At 49.6% G+C, this 25,730-nt stretch overlaps 1 protein-coding gene across 6 annotated transcripts in view; it reads right to left on the reverse strand.

The window, feature by feature from the left end:
* Positions 1-634: 634 nt before the first annotated feature.
* baiap2b (BAR/IMD domain containing adaptor protein 2b) overlaps positions 635-25,730 on the reverse strand; it is a 53,060-nt gene continuing 27,964 nt past the window's right edge. For 2 of the 6 annotated variants that reach the window (XM_070990221.1, XM_070990220.1), the window contains 11 exons: positions 23,189-23,250; positions 22,333-22,404; positions 20,623-20,760; positions 11,639-11,791; positions 9,257-9,493; positions 8,174-8,378; positions 7,307-7,508; positions 7,049-7,129; positions 6,745-6,910; positions 5,768-5,805; positions 635-795 (listed from right to left, as the gene is read on the reverse strand). In XM_070990221.1, the coding sequence (XP_070846322.1) occupies positions 651-795; positions 5,768-5,805; positions 6,745-6,910; positions 7,049-7,129; positions 7,307-7,508; positions 8,174-8,378; positions 9,257-9,493; positions 11,639-11,791; positions 20,623-20,760; positions 22,333-22,404; positions 23,189-23,250 (1,499 nt within the window). In that variant the 3' untranslated portion in view covers positions 635-650. Of the gene's footprint in view, positions 796-2,479; positions 4,980-5,767; positions 5,806-6,744; positions 6,911-7,048; positions 7,130-7,306; positions 7,509-8,173; positions 8,379-9,256; positions 9,494-11,638; positions 11,792-20,622; positions 20,761-22,332; positions 22,405-23,188; positions 23,251-23,849; positions 23,862-25,730 lie in introns of those variants that run through there. The other 4 variants (XM_070990224.1, XM_070990223.1, XM_070990219.1 and 1 more) reach the window with 3 other exon arrangements.

Genomic DNA, 25,730 nt, shown 5'->3' on the forward strand with positions numbered 1-25,730 from the left:
TGCTGATTTCTCTGGCTAGTCCATCTTCTCTGTGTGTTTCGGCGCTTTCGTCTGCTGACTCGTCGTACTTCAGACGATCCGTCTCAGCTCAGACAGGCTTTTTACTGGCTCGCCCTGTGGAAGGCAGTATTAACAGGTGAGGCTAACAGGTGGCACACCTGACAGGATGCGCAGCTTACCAACATCAAAGCCCTTTAGTTGACAAGGCAGGGGGAGGAAGCTGCGTTTGAAAAGCCTGGAGATGTCATCAGGCGACCTCTCAGGCCAGCTACAGGTCCTGTGAGTCCACACGAGGAGCCGCTCATCAGTGTTGACGGAGAGGGCAACAATCAGGCTTTGAAAAGGCGAACATCTACTCTTATGTCTCACCTCATGCTCCCTGCATGTTCACTGCTATCAGCCCAGAATGAGAGCATGTGCAAAAACAATCAAGAGCAAAGCCTGGTTTTTATTTTTGCCTGGTTTTCATTGTGCTTCTGTGCTAGAACATCCAATATGAATCAGTTCTAGCTTTGTTTACCTACAGATTACTGTAAATGTGAATTGTTGTCGCAGGTCATATTTAATTCTTCTTATGTAGTTGCACTATTGTGATACTGTGTTTGAATCTGAGGGGTGCACCAGTGATGCTGGTTTAAACTGGGAACAGCTCAGTAGTCAGCCGGGGGGGTCGAGGCCTTCTCCACGAGGTCATAGTGAGCTTCATCAAGCTGTTCCTCCTCGATGTCATCCTCTTCATCAGAAAGGGGAGGGACGGGTGGGGCCTCCACGGCGGGCTCGCTGGGTGGATCGATGCTGGGAGGAAGAGCAGGAAAGAAAAGGGTGAGAAAACATCCAGCTTCTTTTTTCATTTGGTGAAACAGTGACGGAGAAGGATGAAAAGAGCACAGAGTCATGCAAAAAAAAAAAAGGATGGAAAGTTGAGTGTGATGCTGAAACATGCGACACATTTCCTGAAGTATCACCCCCACAGTCAGCTGATGAGCCGGTGAAGTCACATGACATGCAAACGACACAAACAACGACGCGAAAGCTCCACGACCCCCAAAGCCAACGAGACGATGAAGACAGAGAGACCCTGAAGGCCGAGGAGGGACACTTACGGTGGGTTTGGTCGCTCAAAAGCGGGCGTAATCAGGCCCTGTACTGAAAGCAGAGACAGTCCCCAAGTGTCAAAGGTCAACATCCTCTCAAGCACTAAGAGACACACTGTGATGTGACAAGTGAGCAACATGACTTTACAGAAGACTTATCACGACTCAGACAAGCTAGCATCAATGTTAGAAGAAGCACTGTGAAAGATTTCAGTGTTAACAAATGAGACCAAGACTGAGAAGACCGGAAGCCTCCGTTTGAGACCGTTCGAGGCTTTTCACACGAGCTTTTAGTCATTCTGACGTCTCCTCGGCTTGAATCTGGGTGAGCAGTGCTCAAAAGTAAGAGTTGAGGACACGTCAGACAAACACACCAGGCTGTGTGGGTGTGTATACAGGCCGTCCAGGTCTGACACACTTCATGCTTCACAGCATTTTCAATTTAAAGTTCAAAACATTTTTACAAGTGGAGGATTAGAGCGTTTCCTGCACGACTGCCAGCGACACATCGGGCAGGAAGCGCAGGTCTGCAGAGGCTGCCGGTCAAACTCAGCCTAAATCTGTGGACCCCAAAGCCAGCAGCACTCTGCAGACTCACAGTGTGCTCGCATGCACACTGTGAGCCACACATGTTCACCCCAGAGGACAGGAAACACAAATAAAAGAGGCGGAGCGGTTCATTAGAAAACAAACTGGCACTATGAAATGAACATGATGTGATTAGGACAATCACACACACACACATGCACGCATGCACGCACGCACGCACGCACGCACGCACGCACACACGCACGCACGCACGCACAGTTGAGTTGAAAAAGGTACCTTTGCTAGCAGCAGCAGGAGCAGCTCAGGGGGTGTATGGCATTGGCAGGTCAGGGCGGGCGGGATGCAGCGTAACTACTACTGTGCGCTGAACACACACACACACACACACACACACACACACACACACACACACACACACACACACACACACACACACACACACACACACACACACACTCACACTCACACACTACATGCAATAAGGTCGGTGGGAGGTTATGGTGGACGATCGGCAGCTAGTTTACGATGAGACGGGAAATTCTTCTGTCAGGATGCGATGAAAAGGAAAAGAAAAGGTCTGCAGGAGCATTTTAAGCTGCTCCGAAAGGACGTCATTCACCTGCTTTTCAGTGAGCTGCTCTAAAATAAAGACCGTCAGTGTCACAAGCTGAAGAGGAAGCAGGAGAAGAACACATCTGGAGACTCTGAAGACTAATTTAGAGACGGATTAAAAGTCTATTTAACAAAAAAGAAAGAAAAAATCAAAGGCTGAATTCTTTCTGATCGTCTGTTGGGATGAAAAGAAAAAAAAAAAGAGCAGAAACAAGCAAAAAATGTGCAGCTGAATAAATTTATTTCACACCTTGTAGAGTAGAAATTCACCATACATTTGAGGTCATCAGCGTTACACTTCTTGGTGCCCCCAAAGCATGCATGTCCATAAATTCTCTGTACAATATTTAGATTTTTTTAACAACAAAACGCCTGAAAATAAAAGCACATCGGTCGACGCAGAAGTTATTGGGCCACAGGTGGTGGGTGTGCTATCTCTGCAGCAACGGCAGTCGTACCTGGGCCTTATTTTAGTGGAGAAAGAAGAAACACTGGCAGCTTCCAGTCGTTTGCACTCGACTTTTGTCTCTAAATTCATCAAAACAGAGACGGAAAAAGGAGGGTTGGCAAAGCTGAAGGGGGGGGCAGGTGTTAGCTGACAGACAGAGGAGAAGAGACAGAAGACATCCGCATTGAGACAAACATTTGTACACTACAAAAAGTCCGTCTCCACTGAAACGTCCAATGAAGTCTTGAAAAGCACAACGTGGACCACGGCAGAGCAGGACGGTGACAGTACAGACAGGTGAAGAATCTGCCTTATTTTTCACTAAATGTGAAGAAAAACCATTTTAAGACTCTTCAAACTGACGGTTTTTGGTAGAGACGGACGTTTCTGCAGAGCAGGAGGTCTGGGAGACTTTTCATTTCACCTCCTCTCTTTGGTAATTTCTGTAAAAACCTCAGAAGATTTAGAGGTGGACAATGTGAGAAAGACCGATTCCTGCTGGGCGAGTCAGTGGACATCAGATGTGGACAGACGGACAGCGGGTAGCAGAGACAGGCACTGACTGGACTGACGGACAGACAAGCCGACCAGCATCTTTATTTAGCACAGAGAGAATCAGAGAAACACTTTCACCTTCAAAACATGAAGCTTTTTACTCACTCGGGTTTTTAAAATCACTCATCCATTGCAGAGAGAACATACGAGAAGGCTGAATGAGGTTTGGATGAAGGCTGCAGAGACGCCGAGCCGCGAGCCCGAACCACCGCGCTTCACTGCCGACGCCTCGCTCACCGAACGCGACCATAGATTATTCACGTTAACTCACAGTAAGAGGCACTAAAATACGTCCGGCGCAGGAAAAGACCTCAAACGGAGGCAAACGAGAAGCAGAGTTTGGAGATCATGAAGCCAAACAGCAGCACCAGGTGTCTTTTCTTTCATGCATGAACTGTTAATCACTTTTATCTAATTAATCATTATCAGTTTCGTCTGACCGACAGTCAAAGATATTCAATCCACAGCTTTAAGTAGCTGCTTGCTCTTTATTAGTCATCATATCAATCAATTCTGGAGGTTTCCTCACTTCCGATCAATAAGCCGTAATCAGGAGGTCATTCAGGGGAAACTGATTATTTCCCTGTACTTGTGGAATATGGTCATGCAGAATAAGGCATTAATCAGCGTTTTGTGATGACTAATAAAGAGCCGATGTGACTGATGCGCCTGCTGAGCAGCGGCTGGTTGATGCTGAGTGTGGACGTCGATCCTTTTCGAAGTTTCAGCACTGAAGCAAACTCAGAGGGACGATTGACCCCATTCAGCCTTGGCGTGATATTCACACACGGCGAGAGGGCGGGACGACCCGAGCGCCTGGGTTTGCGTCCGAGCACGGCGCCCCCCCCACCCCCCCACCCCGGGACGGAGAGGAGAACCAGTTGAAAGGCTGATACTGAAAACGTTACAGTACGTTTGTTCACAGAAAGTCAGAAATATAAATTGTTACTTGGATAAGGTGCATTTGTTCTAATGAGACACATTTCACTTCTGCATGGCACATTTATGTACAGCAAACATTCCCGTTCAACATTTACATCAGCTGTTCACTACTCCTGATACATGGCCTCTAAACCCAGAGGAGTACAAACCCTCACAGCATGAAAAGGTAAAAGTACTGTTAAATACTGAAAGACCCAGTAAAAGTGTTGATCGTAATGTCATTTTTTTACATTATGAAAATCCTCTTTGGGATCACATCGTTGGTTTCACACCCTGATTCACGTCCTTTACACTCACTGTGATGGAGAGCGCTGACACGCCTGCAAATCAGGTTCCTTTGGTGGGGAGATATGACCCCCAGCCATGTGTAAAAGAAATGTACATGCATGAAAGACAAGCAAAGATACACTTTCCTCAGAGAAAACGTCCATCACGATGATTTTGAATACTGGGACGGCACAGAGTCCATTTTGTTGTGGTTTGGCTCGGCGTGGCTCTGCGCCGAGGCTTCGCCGGCGGCCCGGCGTGGCTGCCGGCCGGCGAGACGGCACAGGGCAGGGAGGGGGAGGGAGGGAGGGGGGACGCAGACACGCCCGAGCCTCTTCCTTTCACTGATCGGCCCGGGGGGAGCTTATTGCCATGAGCGGGAGGCGGGGAAGCGGGGGAGGACGAGGGGAGGGGTCGGTGGAGGTGCCTGTCCTATCGCATCGTCTGGCTGAGTGTGAGCCTGTTTGTCTGTCTGTCCTCACACTGTGGAAATCAATTTGCCCTCTGTGGAACTGTGGACAGAGACAGGGAGAGGCTTCCAGGAGGGCTGCTCAGGAGAAACAGCACAAACACAAGCAGGACACACGGAGGGGCGGGAAGCATGCCCACCCCCCAACATGAGAACAAACCCCCCCACCCCCCGACCTTCACTCCCTGCAGTGTGACGGCTGCTCCTGATCAATACGTGTGAGTGAGAGCGTTAGAAGCAGAGCTCATCAGGGATTGGGTGGGTGCAGTTAGCGGGTGGAAGCATGCATGGTGCCTGGGGGGCATGGCGAGGAGCTGGGGGGTCAAAGCATGAGCGCTCGATATCAACAAACACAAAACAAAAAGAAAATCAACTGAAGTTTGACGCAGAAGCCAAACTGAACGTTAACATGCCTTAAAATGTGAACTTATGCTCTAAAAGGAACATTTCTGAGAGTCCAGAGGGACCGCCCAGCCAACCAATCACAAAGCCGGCCCTCCAAACAGGAGCCAATCAAACACCAGAACAGAACGCAAACAGAAAGGAACACAAAGGAAAGAACACAGAAGAAAAACGCGGCGTGTCCTGCTGGTTGTGTGTTTGCGGGTCTGGACTGTCGGGCTGCGAGCCCAATCCCTCAACTCTCCGTCTTCAGCGTCCAGCAAAAAGGACACGTCCCTCACTGGCCTCCCACCCACAAACCACCACAGTGGAAGCACGTCATCCAGTTTTTACACACATTTGAACTAGATTCTGCTTAAACTGACTTCTACCTGATTTCTGCATCAATACAACCTTAAAAATATCAAAAGGTCAGAAGGTGATTCTTACCTCGTTGGGAAGCGGGGTTCGTATTCTTCAACTCCTTGCTGCAAAGACAAAAAATAAAGATGACAGATCAGTTAAACCAAATGCGATCAAAAAACTGGAAAGCTGCAGCGAGCACAGCGGCCAGCAGGTGGCAGAACAGATCCACGACGGAGGAGAACCTTCAGCTCGACGTGATCAAACCTGACTGAGAGCTGCTGAAAACACGTCTGTGAACAAAAGACCAGACGATCTCTGACTCAAACCATCGGCTCTTTTTGACCATCAGAAGATGTTTAAACATCTAAAAACAGCATTTAAATGACAGTTTTTGGTATGAAGCATCCTCAGTCATGTGTAACCCTCCAACCCAAATGTCTCCTGACCTACAAATCGTCTACTCTGTGCTTCTAGCACGCTCAAGTGCACATGAGCCTGATTACAAAAGCCGGCTCCACTTGAGCGTCAGCAGAGGAGCTTCATCGCCGGACGCGCTGAGGCGGAAAGAACAGTGTAAGCTGTTACGTGACTGCTGAACAATTAAGCGTCGCCCACACGCACTGTTCCAGGTGAGACGTAGGAGGGAAGCCGGGCTGATGGAGAAGGGTTCAGCATTACGTAAGTCTGCGTCTTTAGAAACATTAACCCCCCTCCCTCCCTGGACACCACGGCTGCCTCCCCTCTCCCTCTTCTTCGGGCACTCGAGCTTTCACAGAGGCCGCCGGGCGCAGACGTCTGCAGCCTGCAGCCGCTCGACCTTCCGCAGCAGAGCTGATTCCTGCGTTTCTATAAGCTAATGTGGCGCAGCGCTCGCTGCCAGCTTTGGCAGGAGACGACTCGCTAAAGGGTGAGACAGCTTGTCAAAGCCAAGCTATTCCTGCACGCCGCCTCAGGTCAGCAGCTACCTCCAAACTTCCTGACAGACAGATCCTCGCCAGGTTTTGTGCGACGGCTCGTGTGTCGTGTGCGAACTCGTGTGTGGGTTGATGCCGGCGCCCCACCTGTGAGAAGCCTGGCACCGCCACGCTGTAAGGGCGCTGCTGTCTGCCGTGCAGGGCGGCAGCGCTCTGAGCTGCCATACGGGACTGAACGCCGTAATCGGGGACGGAGAGCGCCGCGTCCTCTCTCTCCAGAAGGTTCCCCGTGCTGCTGCTCTTCCCGTGGAGGCTGCGGAGGTGAACAGAGAATGAGGAGATGCTGAGCGTGCTGCTGCTCGCTGGATGGCTGAGCCAATCAGTGTCCCTGTCAGCATGCAAAAAGCTAATAACGTTTCATGTTTAGTGAAGCTTTTATTTTGAAACGTACTTGTGCACTCGAAGCTGCTTCATGGAGCTGCCCTCGGTGTCAGAGATGACCCGGGTGTAGGAGAAGGGAAACCAGCCACGCCTGGAGGAGGTGGAGGAGGGAGCAGCACAACAAACACCACCACAAAAACAAGTCAGTCACTCATAACACACAATAAACACAAAAACAAAAACTGGTTCCTCTGCCGATGACTGAGCTGCGTTCAGCATCACGCAGACAAACAAAAGCAGGAAAGAAAACACTACGAAGCGAACTCACATCCTGGTCTTCTCGTTCTCGCCGTAGTGCCACCCGTCTCGGGCCTCGGGGACCAGCAGGGTTATCACATCGTTCTCGGAGAAGCTGAGCAGGGTGCTGTTGTCGCCGGCTGCGTGGGAGAAGATGGCCTGGACTCGAGTCCGGCCGTTCCTCTCCAGCCCGGCGGCCATGGAGCTGGACCGGGGCAGCGTACGGGTCTCCGCTGGCAGAGATAACGGGAGGGAAACAGGTCAGTCTCAATCCCTGAACACCGTTACCTGATGTGCCGACTGGACCTCCGTGTCCTTCAGGTTACGGTCACTGACAGCTCACTCACAGATCTGAAATGGCCGTCCCTGTCCGACAGCTATTTTTACTCTTAATCTCTCTTCTCATTTTTAATATCACATCTCGTCTATTCCCACCTGCTTTGGCCTGTTTCTTATTAAACCCTGGCAGGTCGTGTGTGACATCCAGGCAGCTGCATTCCAGCAGCAGCTTTGTGGGTTTTATCTTTGCAATAATACTTTTCAGGAAATGCAACGACGAGCCGCCGAACCACAGCCCTGAGGAGCGGCTCGTAAAGCTGTTACGGGCGGCAAATAGAAAGCGCAGCAGACATCGAACGTAAGATTTTATCTGGAAGCATATTTTGGTGCCACTGATGAAGAAGTCCAGCATTCACCAGCTCCTGAGAAAAGTATCTGCTCTACTTTCTTCACCAGCTGGTCGCTAACTCCGTCTTTCTGGGCAGGCGGTGCTGCGGCTTCATCAGGGCCGCCTGCTGCACGGTCGCCTGATCTAATGTTCAACCTCCTTCTCGTTCAGCGTTTCAGGGGCTTCTGCCACCTCTGTCGTTCTGAGTGCGGACGCAGTGCGGGCTCTTACTCAGCGTGGTCTTGCTCTTGGCGGGGGCGACCTTGCGCACCGGCAGGGTGTTGGAGTACACCTCCCCTCCGTGCCTCTGGGTCTGCGGCGACACCTTGCCCTGGGCCACCTTGCCCTCCATCCACTGCTGGTAGTCGTCTCCTCCGTGAGCGCCGGCCGTGCCGTTCATGACCGCCATCCCTCCGTCCACGCCTCCCATCAGCCTCTGCGAAGAAGAAGAAGGTTTGCACGCGGGCCATTAAAACTCTGGTTTTCTTCAGATCGGCCCAAGTCGTTATGCAACATCCAGCTCCTCATTAATAATAATGAACTCGGGCGAAAGAGGATCTGGGTCAGGAAACGCTGATTAATGAAAAGACGACATTTGAGTACATGTTGGTTTAAAGATAAACATATGGAATAACTGCTGGGAGACTTTCAAAGTGCATTTCATCTGGGAGCATAAAACACCACCGAATCTGCACCGCGCGCTTTAATTAGACGCTCAGGCAGAACTCAGGCGGCTTTCATGTAAATCTTGAAGGTTTTTTTCTTCAGTAACCAGGGCTGCGGGGGGGGGGGGGGGGGGCACGGCGTAGAAGAGCCCGGGGAGGTGAGGAATTTAAGCCTCCTCTGCGCAACAAGCTAATTACCCTCGCTAACGATTTCATTTGCATTCAGCTCAGAGTTTTCTGAGGATGCGTTAAGGGCTCCCATGATGCATCAGCCACGTCCGGGGGCTACACCCCTCCACACATTCCAGGCCCTCATTAAGGGTCTCATTACACAACGCTTACCTGTGTTTGTTTGTGTGCCTTCGTGCTTCTGTCTCTCTGAGGGCCAATTTGGCTTTGAGCCATTTGAAAAGTGGGTACATTTGCTAAAGGAGGACGTTTCAGAGGCTGTTTGGCAGCTGAGACAGGTTTATCGGTGAGGGTCCTCACAAGGAGAGACGTTCACATGTGCGTGAGGCGGCGTAAAGATCCACAAACACAGTGACCGACTGCAGCAGCACACAAAAAACATTCACCACCACAAAACCCACTATCATAGAAACTGGTCTCAGGTGGACTGAAAGTGGTTTAAGGCCAGTAAAGAACAGACCTGCTGTCCCATGCCCCCACTGGCCCTCAGAGCCGCCAGTTCTGGAGGCACCGGCAGGGGTTTAGCACCAGGGATGGGCTCAGAGATGGGCATGCCTGGATGATGGGCGCCGGGGGCCATGATGCCCGCCGCACCGCTCATCTGCTGGGCGAGGAACATGGCACGATCTGGCAGTTTGTTGGGCTCGGCGCACGCCTGCTGCCACACCGGGATCTTCTGGGATAGAAGCTCCTTACCCTGAAAGACAGAGGGAAGAGAGGGGCTCAGATACTGAGTCCATCTGGACTGAATCAAGGCCGGATGTCGAGCTCCATTCTGCTCACAGCTGCATAACATCGACAGTGAAATTATTTTATTTGGATGTTTTATCTATTATTATCTAGTACATGTGCGTTTGGAGGTGTTTGTGTGGGACGTCCCTGTGGACATCAACGTGACGGGAGGAGGGACGGACAGCGGAGACGGGGACGAACACGCAGATGAGACGAGGGACGAGAGGCAGCGGAAAGCGAGATGTGAATCCTCTTCATGAGTGCGCTCAGCTGAGATGCTCCCATCTGGCGCTTGAAGAGCAGAGCGCCGCTTCCTCCATACATTATACAGAAGGACAGTTACATAAAGAAACTCCTCATTTGCATTCAGCGGCGGTAAATAAAGCGGGGAGTCCTACTGGAAAGACAGCGGAGACGAATGTGCTGCTCAAACAGCTTTAACTGCACCCGGCTGGTGTGGAGGATAAACACAGTGCGCTTCCAAGGTTGTCCGTCCCTGCTGCGCCTGGGTGGGCGGCGGCGTGTGGGCGGCATGATCAGAGAAATTAGCACATGCACAAATATAAAAGTACAGCAAAAACAAGTGCACACTAACAGGGTGAGCCTGGCGTTAGCGGGGACTCATGCTCCGACTCAAATAGCTTTTCAGCCGAGTTAAAGCGAATTCTTCTCAGTGTCGGTGAAGTCTGTTCCTCTCGAGCCGTTAGCTCTCGCAGGAGGCCGGATTAATTGAATTGGGATGAATGGGGTGTCAGCCATGAATCCCTGTGTGCGCAGGAAAGCCTCCTCAGTGTTTTCTCAGAAACGATGAGTCACTTCGACCTCTGTTAGCCCTTTCAAATAGCTAAGGTAAAGCGTAGGCGGATCAGTGCTGATGAAACCGACTGTCTCCTCTTCTTCATCCTCGCCTCCCCGCTCGCCGACCACACGGAGGAGAAGCGCTCTCTCGCACAGTTTGTGGGAGGTTTGCCAATTTGTAAAAGGAACCAGAAAGTAAAGAGAGTGAAACCATCAATGGCGTTCTGGCAGATCGTTCTCTAACGCTGCGGCTCAGATACGTCCAGTGGCGGCGGGCGGCGTGCACAGTCCGACAAACGCGGCCCTCCCTGAGCGCGTAGCGTTAGCACTGTGCAGCGCGCTGATTATATAACGTTTATGAAAACACTGAGTCAGTCTGTCTGTAACCCTTCACCGTCTCCAAATCTGAGGACATATCAGAAGACGGCACCTGGAAACACCTGCAACCACGTCGGCCTCGTAAAGACGTGGTTCGAGCATGTTTTGCTGGGTCTTAATCTGTGGCTTCAAAAACCTTTCATCCGTCATTAATCTGCTGATCTTTTCTCAGTTAACTGATTACAGTTCAGATCGTGTAATCACTCACTGACGACTTTCAGTTCATTTGTCATACGTGACAAGAAAAGCATCAGAATGTCACTGATGATGATGATGATGATGATGTCACACTGATGAAGCGACCATCCATACTCTGCCACTGTTGTTTATAAAACTGATTCACAGTAATGAATTTTGTCAGTCGTCTAATGAAGTTGAGCACTGCTGCATGTGAGAATCATCGGCCTCTCTGTCTCTCTGTCTCTCTGTCTCTCTGTCTCTCTGTCCTCTCCGGCTGTGCTTCCTCCCTCTGTCTGTCTGTCAATCACTCATTCAGACGCTTTCACGCCCACGCACAGCCAGCCTGAACCAAGTGTTCCTGTGGAAGTAGGTCACTCTCTCTCCCTCCGCCTTCCGCTTCACCCTCCTCCTCCTCACCCACTTCACTTCACCGCTCCACATTTCCCCAGTGTGAAGGGGTGAGAGGTGGGTGGGACGCGGCTTCCTCGCTCCTTTCCTGGAGAACGTAAAACTCCTGACGACGAAGCTCCTGAAACTTTTTCCTGAGCGGACGCATAAACGCAGAGCGGAGCGGCGTTTGGGAAAACGCGCGCTCGCGTGGTCGTTTGCATGCGTGTGATGTATCTGACCTACATTTGTTGTTTTCGGATGCGATTACTAATGTCTGCATTCTGAACTCAACCTTTAAAACACATGTTAGCGCTCTGCTATGTTTTCCCATGAAGACTTTAACGCCGCGCCCGCCCCCGCTCACCTTGCTGTGGTAGGCGCTGCTGTTCTTGGCCACGGCACACTGGCGGTCCACCAGGAAGCAGTACCTCCTCCTCTCCTCAGACAGGGCGTTCTTGTAGCCTTCGGCGATGTAGTTGTCCAGCTCGCCCTGCTTGTTGCTGATGGCCTCCACGTACTGGGGAGAGGAAGGAAAAGGAGGGCGTGAGAAAACATGGCGGCATGTGCTCAGTAGGATGTTATCTCACTGCTCTGACGTGACCAGGTGAGCCAAAGCAAAGTCAAATGACCTCATCTGAGTTGAGGTGACCGTTGTGTGTTTGTGGCTCTCAAACGGTGACATCACTTCCTGGCCCTGAGGCTGCGAACGATGATAACGGACTGTGCTGCATTAAAGTGAATCAGGCGCCGTACGTCACCGTCACGGCACATAAAGAGCAGACAAACGGTGCTTTCATGTACCGCTTTGAAAATCGAATAGCTGTGCGTTTGGAAAATGTCACATCAGACCTGAAAACCATGAATTAGAACAAAAGGAGCGGAGCTCGGCAGACTGTCTAATTACACGCTGACTGCTGTCTGTGCTTTCTGCAGAGTGGCTGAATCAGAGCGCCTGCTTTTCCAACCCTGTGGCTTTTAAACGCATTCAGCCTCTGCTCCTTCAAGGATTCAGCCCGCTGAGTCCTCTCACGCTTTGTCCTCAGGTACAGGACGTCTCTCCACCAAACAAGTGGAACCACTCATTCAAACCGGCGTCTCAAAGGGCTTTTTTCTCAGGTGAGTGTCACCTAACTGAGCGCATTTGAAGATTCCCACAGTGCTGAATTACACGAAACAGCATTCTTCAAGTGCCAGACAGCGTCGAGCTCCAGTATGAGGTGCTAATGACCGGAGCTGTTTGCTGAGAAAGTCGGCAGCCCACGCACAGTCGTGCACGACTGGCTGGTCGGACAAACACCGGCGCCGCTGAAAGCTGAAGTCTGGACGCAAAAGCAAACTGCTGCTGCTGCTGAGATCTGACTTTAAACGAGGCGTTTAAGTTACCTAATGCTGTGCTGTAATCATCAGCGCATGTCACACACAGCAGATGTGCTAATTAGATAACCAATTAAGCTAACTGATGCAGTCATTAGTAGATATTTCCTCCTCCACAACAGGCTCGTGGAGGAAAAGGGAAGGATTGAAAAGGCCGATATGTATGTTTCTAATCACATGAATCACAATTAAAACATTAATATTAAGAACACAGATGATGTTTTTATTCATGCAGGTTCCTTTCCTCTGTTTTCCACTCGTTTAAATTCAGATCACAGATTGCGTCTTCGTCCTAAAGACAAACTCGTGGTGGACGGACATTAAACGCTTCAGCGATGCCACTTTGTCATAAAGCCAGCCCACAGGAAGTGCGTTAAACGTGCACACGGCGCTGCACGGGCTCAGAGATCATCAGAAGATCATCTCTGCGCGAAGACAGAAAATATCTCATTTTGGTCTAACGTAATAAAACACAGAGGACAGCATCAACACGGCGCTCTGAGGCGGCCCTGATCATCGTTCACTCGCCGGCTTCACCTCCTCTGAGGAAAGAACGCTTTCAGGAGTGAATAACAGACGATAACGGTCAGACATTCAGATTCATGGCGGCTAACTCGTTCACAGAAACACTCAGAACTGTTTGACCTCTTAAAGGACAGTTTGAGATGAAGGACGCATCGTCAACAGACGCAAACAGCAGCAGAACGACGGCGGATTCCACCGATTACATGCAAACATTTGTTTCTGTCATGACACTGAAAGTCCAGGAATAAAACACTCATCAGCATCAAAGAGGAGACGAAGCAGAGTCCTGAAAAGGCCTGATTTCCAAACAGTGACTGTTTTACTTCACTGTGACAGAGTTCAGTCAGGAGAATTAAAATCAGTGTGAGCATATTCAGACAAATGAATCACTCCACGCTGTGATGAAGCCTCCTCTCCTCTCCTCTGCGATGCTTAAATCACTGACAGCTGTTTAATTCACTCCTCTGAGGCTTCAACGAGGAGATCCAAGGTCTCTTTTGTTTGACATTTAGCCAAGTTCAACCACCTCGTTATTCGTTTATTTTAGGCTGAAATAAGCTTTTAAGAGGAAAAACAGGTGGAATTAATCAGCTGACATGTTTCTGGGAAATAAAACTGTTGTTTTTGGTGTCAGTTTTGACACGTTTTGGAGGATTTCTACAGTTTCTTTGTGTCACTGGTGGAAACACTGCTGATATCCTGACGTGCCACATGGAGGAGCCACAGCGTCGCCTCAAATCTTCTCATTGTCGAGCGTGCGACCCTTAGCATCAGCATGCAGCCGGAAGAGCCATGAAAGCAAATCGCCGACACAAATATGAATAAAAACTATTTCTAAGAGCTGAACGAGGTCCTCCGTGTGGGCGCACAATGGCCGAGCATGCACCGAGCACCCACAGCGAACGTTAAGTGGTGACAAGCCAAAGTGGCAGCGGCAGACGGAGACGAAGGCAACTTATGAATCATAAAAACAGCGGAGGCGGAGAGGCGTTCAGGTAGCCTCCGAGAACGCAGCAGCGACCGCGTGGATCAGAGTCAGACCCACATGCTGAGGTCAGGGCGCCCGCGAGGGGGCTGTCAATCACCAGAGTGACAGACGGGGGCGGGAAAAGCTGCCAGAGGATCCGTACTGTGTGCAGCTGTGTGTGCATTTCACAGGTACTCATTTATTTAAGAGGATATTAGCTGAAAGGTGGTTTACATAAAACCAGAAGGCTGGAGTGTGAGGCCTGTTTTCCTCTGAGCTGAAGCTGTTTTCCTCTGAGCTGAAGCTGTTTTCCTCTGAGCTGAAGCTGTTTTCCTCTGAGCTGAAGCTGTTTTCCTCTGAGCTGAAACTGTTTTCCTCTGAGCTGAAGCCTGTTTTCCTGAGCTGAAGCTGTTTTCCTCTGAGCTGAAGCTGTTTTCCTCTGAGCTGAAGCTGTTTTCCTCTGAGCTGAAACCTGTTTTCCTCTGAGCTGAAGCTGTTTTCCTCTGAGCTGAAGCCTGTTTTCCTGAGCTGAAGCTGTTTTCCTCTGAGCTGAAGCTGTTTTCCTCTGAGCTGAAGCTGTTTTCCTCTGAGCTGAAGCTGTTTTCCTCTGAGCTGAAGCTGTTTTCCTCTGAGCTGAAGCTGTTTTCCTCTGAGCTGAAGCTGTTTTCCTCTGAGCTGAAGCTGTTTTCCTCTGAGCTGAAGCCGTCCTCACCTGAAACACAACGTTTCCTCCTGCTCAAATACTGTGATGTAACGTTTGTGCCATGATTACACCTGAGCTCTCAGGTGAATGCTGTCAGTATCAAACTGTAAATATCTGCTTATTCTGAATCTGATGCTAAGTTTTTTATGTTTTTATTTATGTCAAATATTTATTTTGGTTTTTATTTAAGAGTCTAGACCTTTTTTAATTATCAGTGTATAAAACAGAAGCATTAAAGCTGTAAACTGCACTCATCTGTCATTTCTCTTTAAATAAATGACGTTTAGATTATTTGTTGTCAAATTTCTGTTGGTTGTTTCAGCTGTAAACCTGCAGTTTAAGTTGGACATCCGGTGTCATTCTGTCCCTCAGTCCTGACGTTGAAGTCCATCAGAGCGTTTCATAACAGATCCCAGCACAGCATCGCCACTTTGACAGACATTAAAGCACATTTATCCGCCGCAGCTCAGCTCCTTCTCCATTATTTAAGTAGTTTTAATGCATCAGGCCTGCCGTGCGCGGCACACACGCGTCGTGATACGGAGCCGTAATTAGACTCCGACTGGCCTTTGGTGCCGCTGCCAATCAGACGCTCCCCCCCTGAAGCTCCATCTTTACACGAAACGGACGAAAGCTGCTCCTGCTCAACATGTAAGACGTGAGCTGGGAGGGCGAGTGTGTGTGTGTGTGTGTGTGAGTGTGTGTGAGTGTGTGTGTGTGTGTGTGTGTGTGTGTGTGTGTGTGTGTGAGTGTGTGTCCAGTATTTATTGACTCATATCAAAGATGGTTCGAACCATCGGTGTAAAAACTGCAGGGCCTCTGATGAGCATGAAACATGTCAAAACTTGAAGCAGACTGATTGGTAATTAGACTCAGAGCGACCCGACGGGGGGGGGGGGGGGGGGGGGGGTTCTACACGCCTGGCGCAGAGCTGAAAGCACATCTGCACTGCTCATATGAGAAACTGCAAACCTCCTGACATGAAGGAAAACAGGCTGCCACACGGCTGAAAGCGATAACAGAAGGCACCTGTCAGCTCTTAGAAATGCATCTCAAGATGGATTTGATTTCAGTGTTTCTGGCCCGATGCCAGTCATCATTTCTGCGCGGAGCGAGCACCTTCCTGAGTCACCTGAGCTGCAGGCAGACATCTTTCTGAACAGAGAGTTCAGGTGTGATTGACATGAAGCAGAGCTCCGGCTGTCGGGGGTCATCGGGAAGCAACCTGTGGCTTTAGGGACGACGCTGCGGCTCGGTCCTGAAAGATGACACGACGCCTTTTGATCCACGGTCTCCACAGATAACGATCTTTTCCTTTGGATCCACCACAAGGCTGTAAATTAGCTAACGATCAAATGCTTTAAATCAGTATGCTAACACGCTAAACTAAGACGCACGTGCTAAACGTCGAGCTGTCATCATGAGCGTGTTAGCATGTTGATGCTAGCATTAGCTTGAAGCGACAGGCGATGAATCGCGGCCGAGCTGCTGATCTGATCTGTGTCGTCTCTTTGATGCTCGAACATCTCTCGTCTCATGACGTGCTGCCACCTCCTCTGATCTCAATCCATTAAAAACATGTCAAACCACAAGAAAACAGGAAGTGTCTTCATGTGTCACTCACACGAGGCAGGAAATTCCCACTCTTCCTCCTCCTCCTCCTCCTCCTCCGTCATGGCTTCCCTCTCTTGACAGGAGGTTAACTGCGTGTTTGACTGGCGATACTACTCTGCGCTCACACGCTGGGAAGCAGAACGTAATCAGCTGCAGTGCTGCTTCCTGTCTGTCTCTGCAGGCCTGGAGCCTCTTTAAGAAGAGACGGTGGGACATACAGACAGCCAGAGACCTCCCTGTCTTCTGCTGTGACAAGAGACGAGTCAAGAGAAACAACTAAAGCACAAATGCAACAAAAACAGTCTCTGAATCCTGACGTAACGTCTCCTCTTCAACTGTTTCACCTGATTTCTCAGTTCAAGTGCCACAGGCATGAATCATAATCAGGGCTGCAGCGAGGGATAATTTCCTGTATTGATTCATATCCATCGTGTCCTCTCTACCAAATGACGGTTCAGTTTCTAAAATGTCAGAGGACAGTGAAAAGGCGATGTCTTGATTACTTGAGTGGGTTGTTTTTGTCCATCCGACCGAAAACTGAAGATATTCTGTGTACAATTACATGAAAAACAGAGAAAAGCAGCAAATCCTCACATTGAGGAGCTGAAGCTGGACAATGTTTGGCAACGTGAGCTTGATAAAGGGCTTAAATCAGTGGTTATACCTCCAGGCTTTGCGTCTTGGAGGTGTGAGCAGTGAGCGACTAAAGAGAAGGTAAAGGTTGGGCCCCGCTGGCTTAATATTCAGCACTCACCAAAACACCTAACGTTAAGGTTTGTGCATTCGTTCTTATTACAGAGAAACACAAACATTCTGCAGGACTTGACGCAGTGGCATCATCCAAAGCCACAAACGAGCCCCTTCCCACCAATCATACTTCAATAACAAACGTACCAGGACGTTTATCAGACTGTCTGCGGCGCTCAGGCAGCAGTTCAGAGCTTCATGGCCCCCGAGGGACACGGCTGGAAACAGGTGACTTCCCATCGCCGGCGGTTTTAATATGAACATCAGTCGTGAGCAGGAGGAGGAACAGTGATTACTTTCATCTGTGCTGTTTTTCTTCTGCTCCGAAAGGCAGCAGGAAGCTGTTGCATCACTTAATTAAAAGTTGGACAGCGGAGGCCTCATTTTGTCCATCCGCAGGACAAACCTTCAGGCTCTGTCCACCATAAACACCCAGACATGTAAGTGCAGCATATTCTGCGTTCAAAAAGGCAAATCCGCCCTTTTATCTTTGGCTGTGAGCGTCCCGGTGCAGCCGCTGGGGTCTCCTGTTCCTGCCAAGGCCTGGTTCCCATGAGGGCCCATATGACGCACAGCGAGAATCTGGCTACCTAAACACACTGTCAACACACGCGCACGCTACGCGGGCGGTCCACAACACATGCTAACACACACACAAACACACAAACACAGGCGCAGACGGAGTGCAAACCTTTGCCGAGGCTGCACAATCCACCGAAGGTCTGATTTTCAGTGTTAAAGGGTTCGTCAAACACAGTCGCTGCAACCACAAAAATTCAGTTTTCAGTGGCTTTAATGTGTTCTGGATCAAAATCCATAACACTGCAGGGATACGACAAATATTTCTCATTAATCTGTTTTTAAAATGTCAGAAAAATGAATGAAAATTTTGCCAAATTTCACTGAAATGTGTAAACAAGACTTTGAGGTATTGAACAAACTCTTTGCACATGAACGCACCGTCAATGCTAACACGTGCGCACCTGAACACACCGTCAATGCTAACACATGCACAGCTGAATACACCATCAATGCTAACACACGTGAACGCACCGCCAACGCTAACACACCCGTGAACACACCGTCAATGCTAACACACACACATTTAAACGCACCGTCATTGCTAACACATGCGCACGTGAATGCACCGTCAATGCTAACAAACGCACACGTGAATACACTATCAATGCTAACACATGCACACCTGAATGCACCGTCAGTGCACACACTCTGGCCTCTGACATTTGAACGGGTGTTTAATTTTGGACGTTCACCTGAGGAGCGGGAAGCTGCAGTGGATTTGTGGTTCCTCGACTGAGACCGGCTCTTTCACACCCGATGAGCCATTAAAGCCCAGAGGAACTGCAGGACTTTGCAGCTGAATGTTCCTGTGCTGTTGTTCCTCAAAGCCCCATGAATCGATTTTTGTAACAACCAGCCCGGCTGCCCCTCTCACGCTCCAGCAGCCATCCGTCGAAGCAACACTAACAATTACACAATAATTACCTCCCCTGCTGCTCCTGCAGAGCGGCGCAGGCCGCCCGCCTCGGCCTCTGAAAGCGCTGCGCAATTAGCCCTTAACCTCTGACACCGTGTTTTCTCTGCACTGTCATGATGAGTTAAAACCAAACAGTGTCTGCTGCGAGATTTGGGCTGACATGTTTATTCTGAGCTCCTTCACCAGAAGTTTGTTCATGAATTTCAATTTTCACAGCTCGTCGACCCGAAACCGATCAGCTGGGATGTGATCAGGAAAACAGGCTCATAAACTCATCAGAATCGCTCCGATCCTCGAAAGATGTATTGACCTTTTCTCTCATTCTGCCTTTAAATTACATTTCATTTCAATACTGCGCTGGACTCGCAGAAGATGCAAACCACTGCTTCGTCCGTGGTTCGACCACAGATTGTGTCCACGACGCCTTGAAAACTCGGTAAGCATGAATCCAGGTGCATCCACTGACACAACACCATGTGATCTTACGAGGCTCGGACCACAGGGACACCGTTTCCTCAACCAACCACAGCTGATGACTAACTGGATTTCCAGATTTTAAAGAAGCTGCAGTGGAGCTGCAGGTGAGAACGACGGGCTGTCAGTGGATGAAGCCCCATATTCCCCGCTCCGTTGTGGGTTTCATTATTTGGATCACACCTGATAGCGTAAGTGCCGACAAGGCAGAAATGTAACAGCGGAGGTCCATCGGCCACAGAAGATAGCCGAGGTGTTCCTCCTGCTGTCTGTGAGTGTTTCAAATCTGATTAAAGCTCAGTGCTGTCTGACCACGCACAGACACACATAACACACCGCAGAAAGACTTCCACAACCCTCCATCACCCTCTCCGTCCCCTCCCTCATCTCTCAGCCTCCCACCAGCAGCTGATTGGACAGACAGCGCAGCACAGCGGCTCACGGCAGCGTCCCCTGTGCAGGTTGCGTAACAGGGCACGCCCACCATGTGTCACCACAACACCTACAGACGGGGCGAAGAGACTCACGGCGTCTCCTCACGCCTCCACTCAAGCAGTTACCTGAACATGAGGGAAATCAACCCTCCACCTGCCCTAGATACCGTCAACAAGCGTTATGTAACGCCGAGAAACAGCAGCCGCTAATCAAATACATGCAAACAGTTAAAGTTACAGGAAACTTCGGCTGCGGTTCACACGACTGTGGTTTGTTGGATCCAAATTTAGGAGCATCTCTCACTGGTTCTCAGGCTAAAACCACATGACCATAAGATTTATTTGAGAATCCTCCATTGATGTAATAGTGATTAAACTCTGAGGGGAGGACTGAACAACTCTTTTAAACTGTACGAATCTTTCTGCACCCTCAAATGTCTGACACAGTGGGTTCAAGTCGTAACCTTCGCCATCTCCACTTCCCTCGCTGTGAAGAGCCTTTCAGACCGGCACCCAAACGGCAGGCCCGGCCGGGGGTCCCATCCCATTCAGCTCAGCATGTCCTATCCCATCAGCGCCGGCAGCAGTCATGGATTAGCGGGCGCTGAAGTTCAAATCCCATCAGGAGGAGGGAAAAGCATCTAAGAGCCAGCTCGCAGCGCGCGAGGCGCACTGAAGAGTCAGCGTGAGTTCACCCAAAGTCTGCGCCGCTAATTCTAATCCTGACTTTGCTGAAACGAAGATGAAATAAATCAGGAGGATGTGTTTTCTCCAGAGGTCGGGCTGGGCTGAAGCAAACAGGAACTGGTTTTTGCAGCCATGTTGTCACGCGTTTCTGCTCCGGCCGTCCAGCTGGCAGCAGGGATCCTCCATCAGCCGCACAGCGCAGACATCTGTCTCACTGCTCACTGCTACACAGAACAGGCTTCAGCCGACCAAAGAAGCAGCAGAGACCATTCAACACGGCCTCCTGCACACACACACACGCACGCACACACGCACACACACTGACCTGCATCTCCTTGTCTCCATACTTGGAGGGGTGCTTGCTGCCCTGGCTCTTCCTGCGCAGCTTCTTCAGCTCCGCCTGGCACTTCTCCAAACTCTCCCCTTTGCTCTTGTGCTCCATCTGGTACTTCTTCAGCGCAGCCTGAGGGGGGCAGCACAAAGTCAGCGGGGCGGCACACTCGCGTTTCAGCATCCACAGACGATATTTCACTGACACACACTCATCTCAAGCTGCCCTCAGCTCCTGTTTCACTGCCTGACTGCTGCAGAGTGCAGACCGGAGGACTGAAGGCCGTGATGTGCGAGGGCTTAGCTTAGCATAGCTAAGCATAGCTTAGCATATATTTGTTATAATATCTAGACCTAAAAACAGGGTTCAGCAGCAGTGAAAAGGTATTTTCTATTACTCCAAAACCTGTTAGTGTCGCAGCACAAGCTGCTATCTGAAAAATCGAGGAGCAAATCTGAGATGTGTGTGAAGGGGTCCCTCTTAACGATGAGCCTGCCTGTGTCTGCTCTGCTTTAGCTCACTGTTTAGCATCCAGCCCAGAAACGCGCCGTCCTGATTCGCTCTCACTGCTTTCATAACGCGTCCAGTCACAGCAGGCGGCGGAGAAGCTCTAAAAACCTGCAGCACCGACACCAAACAGCAGGCCGACGCCGTTAGAGGCGAGCCGAACGAAGGTTTACATTTTCCAGGTTTACAGTGATCCATTTTCTGTTTCTGCGTTTTAACACGTTGTCTCAGGGGCTGGAGAATATCCCAGCATGCACTGGGTGAGAGGCAGGGTGAACCACGCCTGAGCCTACCACAGGACGAGCCTGTTGTGAAAGCACGAGGTCATTAAGCGTCTCGACGGCTGATTTACACTTGAATCCGTCAGAACGTCTGACAGTAACGATCCGATCGTCATTGATCGCAGAGCCTTCCAAACATCTCACCTCCCGTCTCCACTGATGAAATGTTAGTGGGAGGGAGTCCAAGCCACTGATTACCATAAAGGAATTTTTTTCTCTTTTATTTATTTCTTTTTTTTTTTTTCCAAAACAACTCATTTTCACAGAATGAGTCATAATTCACAGGGCAGAGTGGGAAGTAATTTATGTAACTCGCTGCAGTGGTTTGGATGAAAGCCGGTGGGAAATTAAGGAGACAGCGTGCTTTTTGTGTCCGGCCGGTGATTTTATGAGAACACGGTTCAGACTCGGGTCCCCATAAGCTTCACTCTGGAGGGACCCGAGTGACGCGGAGCAGAGTTAAAAGTGGAGTCTCAGTCAAGCTCATGGCGGTCAGGTACACTGTTACATAATGAATCAGAGTGTGATTACATATGATCATGGCTGCTGCTCTAAATGCAATGAATAATTCAAGCTCTTTTCTTTAATGTATCAGTGAGAAAGACGTCTTATGGTGGAAATCTAGAGAGGAAACAAAGCTAACAATTATGTTGTTCAAACGCACATTTAAGATTTAAGCACAGCTAGCATGAGGCTCAACGAGGAGCTGCTGAACGCTAACCAAATAATCATTTCAGCATGCTTACAGCTAAAGGCCTCATCTCTTCCTTTCAGCTGCGTTTGAGGCTCAAACTGACGTGTCACCTGTTACAAATGATGCTGATGTGAGCGCTGAGGCTGAACCGAACCGTTTACGTGCTGTAAAACTGAAACAACGAGCTAAAATCAGCAGATCCAGGCAGGAAGGGAGTCTCACATTCAGGTAGCGAGCGTCCAGCTCCACCTTCTTCTCCAGCTCTGTGAGCAGCTCGTTGTGGAAGGACTTCAGCTGCGAGACAAAGACAAAAACAAGGCAACAGACACAGAATTAACCAAACCTCAAGCACGCACATGCACAACCGCAGCGGGCGATTTCCAGGAAGGAATGTAACGTCGCAGTGTTGTGGCGTGCGAATGACTTGAAGGGATGTTTTTGTGCCGCCGTCGGAAATGTCACACCCAAACGATGAGGGAGGACGTCTGGTATGTCGACGTCTGTGCATGTACAGCTTCGTATGTCGCACTCAACGCCTTCGTTTCCCTCCCATCGTCCATGTTGGAGACAGTTTCTTAAACTGCCACCAGCAGGATACGTGCTGACAATGTGGATAAGTGTGTCATAAAGGTTTTAAGGTCTTACTTTACATTGTTGTTGGATTAATTCTCATCTGAAGGACAAGCATCAGTGTCTAGATTGTAGTTCTGTGACATGCACAGCCTGAAAGGATGAGTACAGTTTAATATATCACAGCCTGCGTGACCATTCAAGTTGGCCAGTTTACTGTTCGGGAAGATTAAAATAAGATCTTTTTGGGACCTGAGCTGAACTGCAATGGCTGTAATTTACACATCACAGGATCAGTAAACAAACAGTTCTTCGGTGAAGCTGCTGCCTTCAGTAACACTCGAAGCTGCAAACACAGTAAGAGCGCGTGTTGCCAAGTATTACATATCAAAATATATATTGTGATGTGGAGACTCCAAACCAACTGGCCCGCAATCTGTCGGGTTCCCAACTCGCGGCTTAAGAAGAGCCGATTTTAGCAACACCACCGCCGTCACCACATGCTCACCATCTCTTCGAGCTGGATCTGGATCTGTCTGTGCACTTCAGCCATCTGAAAAAGCACCTCCCCTGCAGAGAGACGGCAAAGAAGAGAAAGACAATAAACAAAAGGAGGGAGGGGAGGGGGGAGAGAAGAGAGAGAGTGATATTAAAGCTTTCCAATGTCTGCGGGAGCCACATTCATCGTGCAAAGAAGACCATGCAGCCACACAGAACGGATGAGAGACAGGTATATGGTGTCGAGGGAGGAGGAGGAGGAGGAGGAGGAGGAGGAGGAGGCGATGGACAAGATGAAACATCTGTCATGATACTGACAAAGCAGACGAAACCCATAACGGTGACAGAAATCAAAAGAACGTCACAGAAATATGCAGCACAGACAGAAGGAGTGAAAAATCAAAAGAGTTTATCAGGAAATCTACTCGACGTTTGAAATAGTCAAACTAAGGTTTCCCAGATTACCAAGAGCTTACAGCACTACGCTACCAAACACACAGGAGTTCATCTTTGCACTGAGACATATGCTGTGTTACAACAGAACAGGGGAAACATCAAAAAGCAGAACCCAGAAACGCTAAAGAAATCAAAAAAACAAAAGAAAAACACAAAAGATAAGTAAAGGATGATTCATGCAGCCAGGGAGGTGCGTGTGGTTTTAAGATACCTACATGCTGCCTCTTCTGAATATGCAATGCGTTGTAAAAAAAGGAACAAAAAGATCTAGTTTGAGCAAAGAACAGAGGGATAGAGACCTGGAGAGACAGTGACAGATCAAACTACCCCAAGAAAAATGAGACACAGGACAGGAAAACACTCAGACGGGCAGTTCATCAGACCCACAGGGGGCGCTGCGCCCACACACACACCCACTGTCAGGGTGGTGCTGGTATTTCAAGGTACAAACATCCAAAATTCACATCAACAGCTTTTATTTTGTCATTTGAATGGACTTAAACACAGTCTGTCCAGCAGAGAGCGCTACCTGGCAGGTTGGTCACTTTATCAACAGAAATATCAAATATTCTCAAAAGTCCAGTACTGAGGTGAGAATTTCACAGATGATCGATGAGCTTCAGAGTAAATATGAGTAAAATGATGATGCTGATACCATGACTGAGCTCAGGAATTAATGCATTATAAGAAGAGCTATTTCTAAAACACACTTACACGTACAATTACTCATAACAGCGCGTCTTCTGAAACATGCTGCATGTGTACCGCAGTGACAACACTGACGCCGTGTGTCTGTGGTGAGATAACATCAGGACACGATGCTGATCAGCCGAGCTCCACTATCTACAGCATCTGGAGTAAACACAGAGCGATCCTACAGAGGAACGACCTCCAGCTGCAGCAGCACGACGTTCCGAGAGCCACTTCACTCCAAATGAGTCCGCTAATGCGCCTCAGCGATACTCATCTGCGCCCTGCATAATGTGCTCTGACGGGAGATAACTCAGCTCTGATGTGAAGGAGCGCCGGGCGCGGTGCGTGGGCGGGCGGCGGCGGCGGCGGCGGCGGACCTGTGGACGGTGGACAGTCACGGGGGACGCCTGTCTGCACAAGATCAGCGGCTTTAATGGAAGCGCTGTGGTCATGCAGAGGAGAGTCAGGTTTGTTTTACTCGAGTATTTCCACGACTACGTTTCAGGTGGAAAAAAGCACTTTTTCCTCCACGACCAGCAGACGATGATTAAGTGCTCCTCTAGTTTTAGTAACTTCGTCCTCCGCCACACATCCATGTGGAGGTGAACTGGGCAGGAAGCAGCTGTTGAGCCCTGCATGCAGTTTGCTCGTCTCCAACACGCCACCCCACTTCACGGCCACCCGTCTGCTTATGAAAACGCACTGACAGCTTTAACACCGTCGAAGTGTTTTGACTGCTGCAGGACAGGGCATCAGGAGCGGCGAGGCAGATAAATGCACTGGCGTGTACCTTCAAACTCTCCTTTGATTCTTGGAGGGCGCCCAACACACACTCCATCCCATCCATTAATAAACAGCCACCGGCCATTGACAGGCTGCAGCGACTGGGCTGAACTCAGGCTCTTCTATCACACACACACACACACACACACACACACACACACACACACACACACACACACACACACACACACACACTGATCTCAGCCGGAGGGCCGTCAGAAACTGCACTCGATAAAAACACGTGGTAGAGAGGATTGGCAGGATGTTCGCCTGCAGTGAACGACGGATCATCAGGCGCTCATTTCATTACTGCTATTCTAATTTCAGTCCCTTACAACAGCACGCCTCGTATTTCTGATTGGTGTGACGAATAATACAGTTTAAGGGACGAAATGAGGAAACACATGTTTTTATGACAGGTGTGCTCATCTATAGGCTGATTAAAGGTGGCGTTCAGCGGCTCCTGTGGGGAGGCCGTGTTTCCTCAGCAGAGGGTCAATCAGAGGTCACACTGCCGGCCAGCTGCCACAAAAACATCCATTTTTTAGATTTTTTTAGGGTAATTCTGGTGATCAAAGTCATAATCTCTATCAGATCTGAGGACAATAGGGTCTAACTGC

The sequence above is a fragment of the Chaetodon trifascialis genome, chromosome 21 (genome assembly GCF_039877785.1).
Source record: "Chaetodon trifascialis isolate fChaTrf1 chromosome 21, fChaTrf1.hap1, whole genome shotgun sequence".
NCBI classification, from domain to species: Eukaryota; Metazoa; Chordata; class Actinopteri; order Chaetodontiformes; family Chaetodontidae; genus Chaetodon; species Chaetodon trifascialis.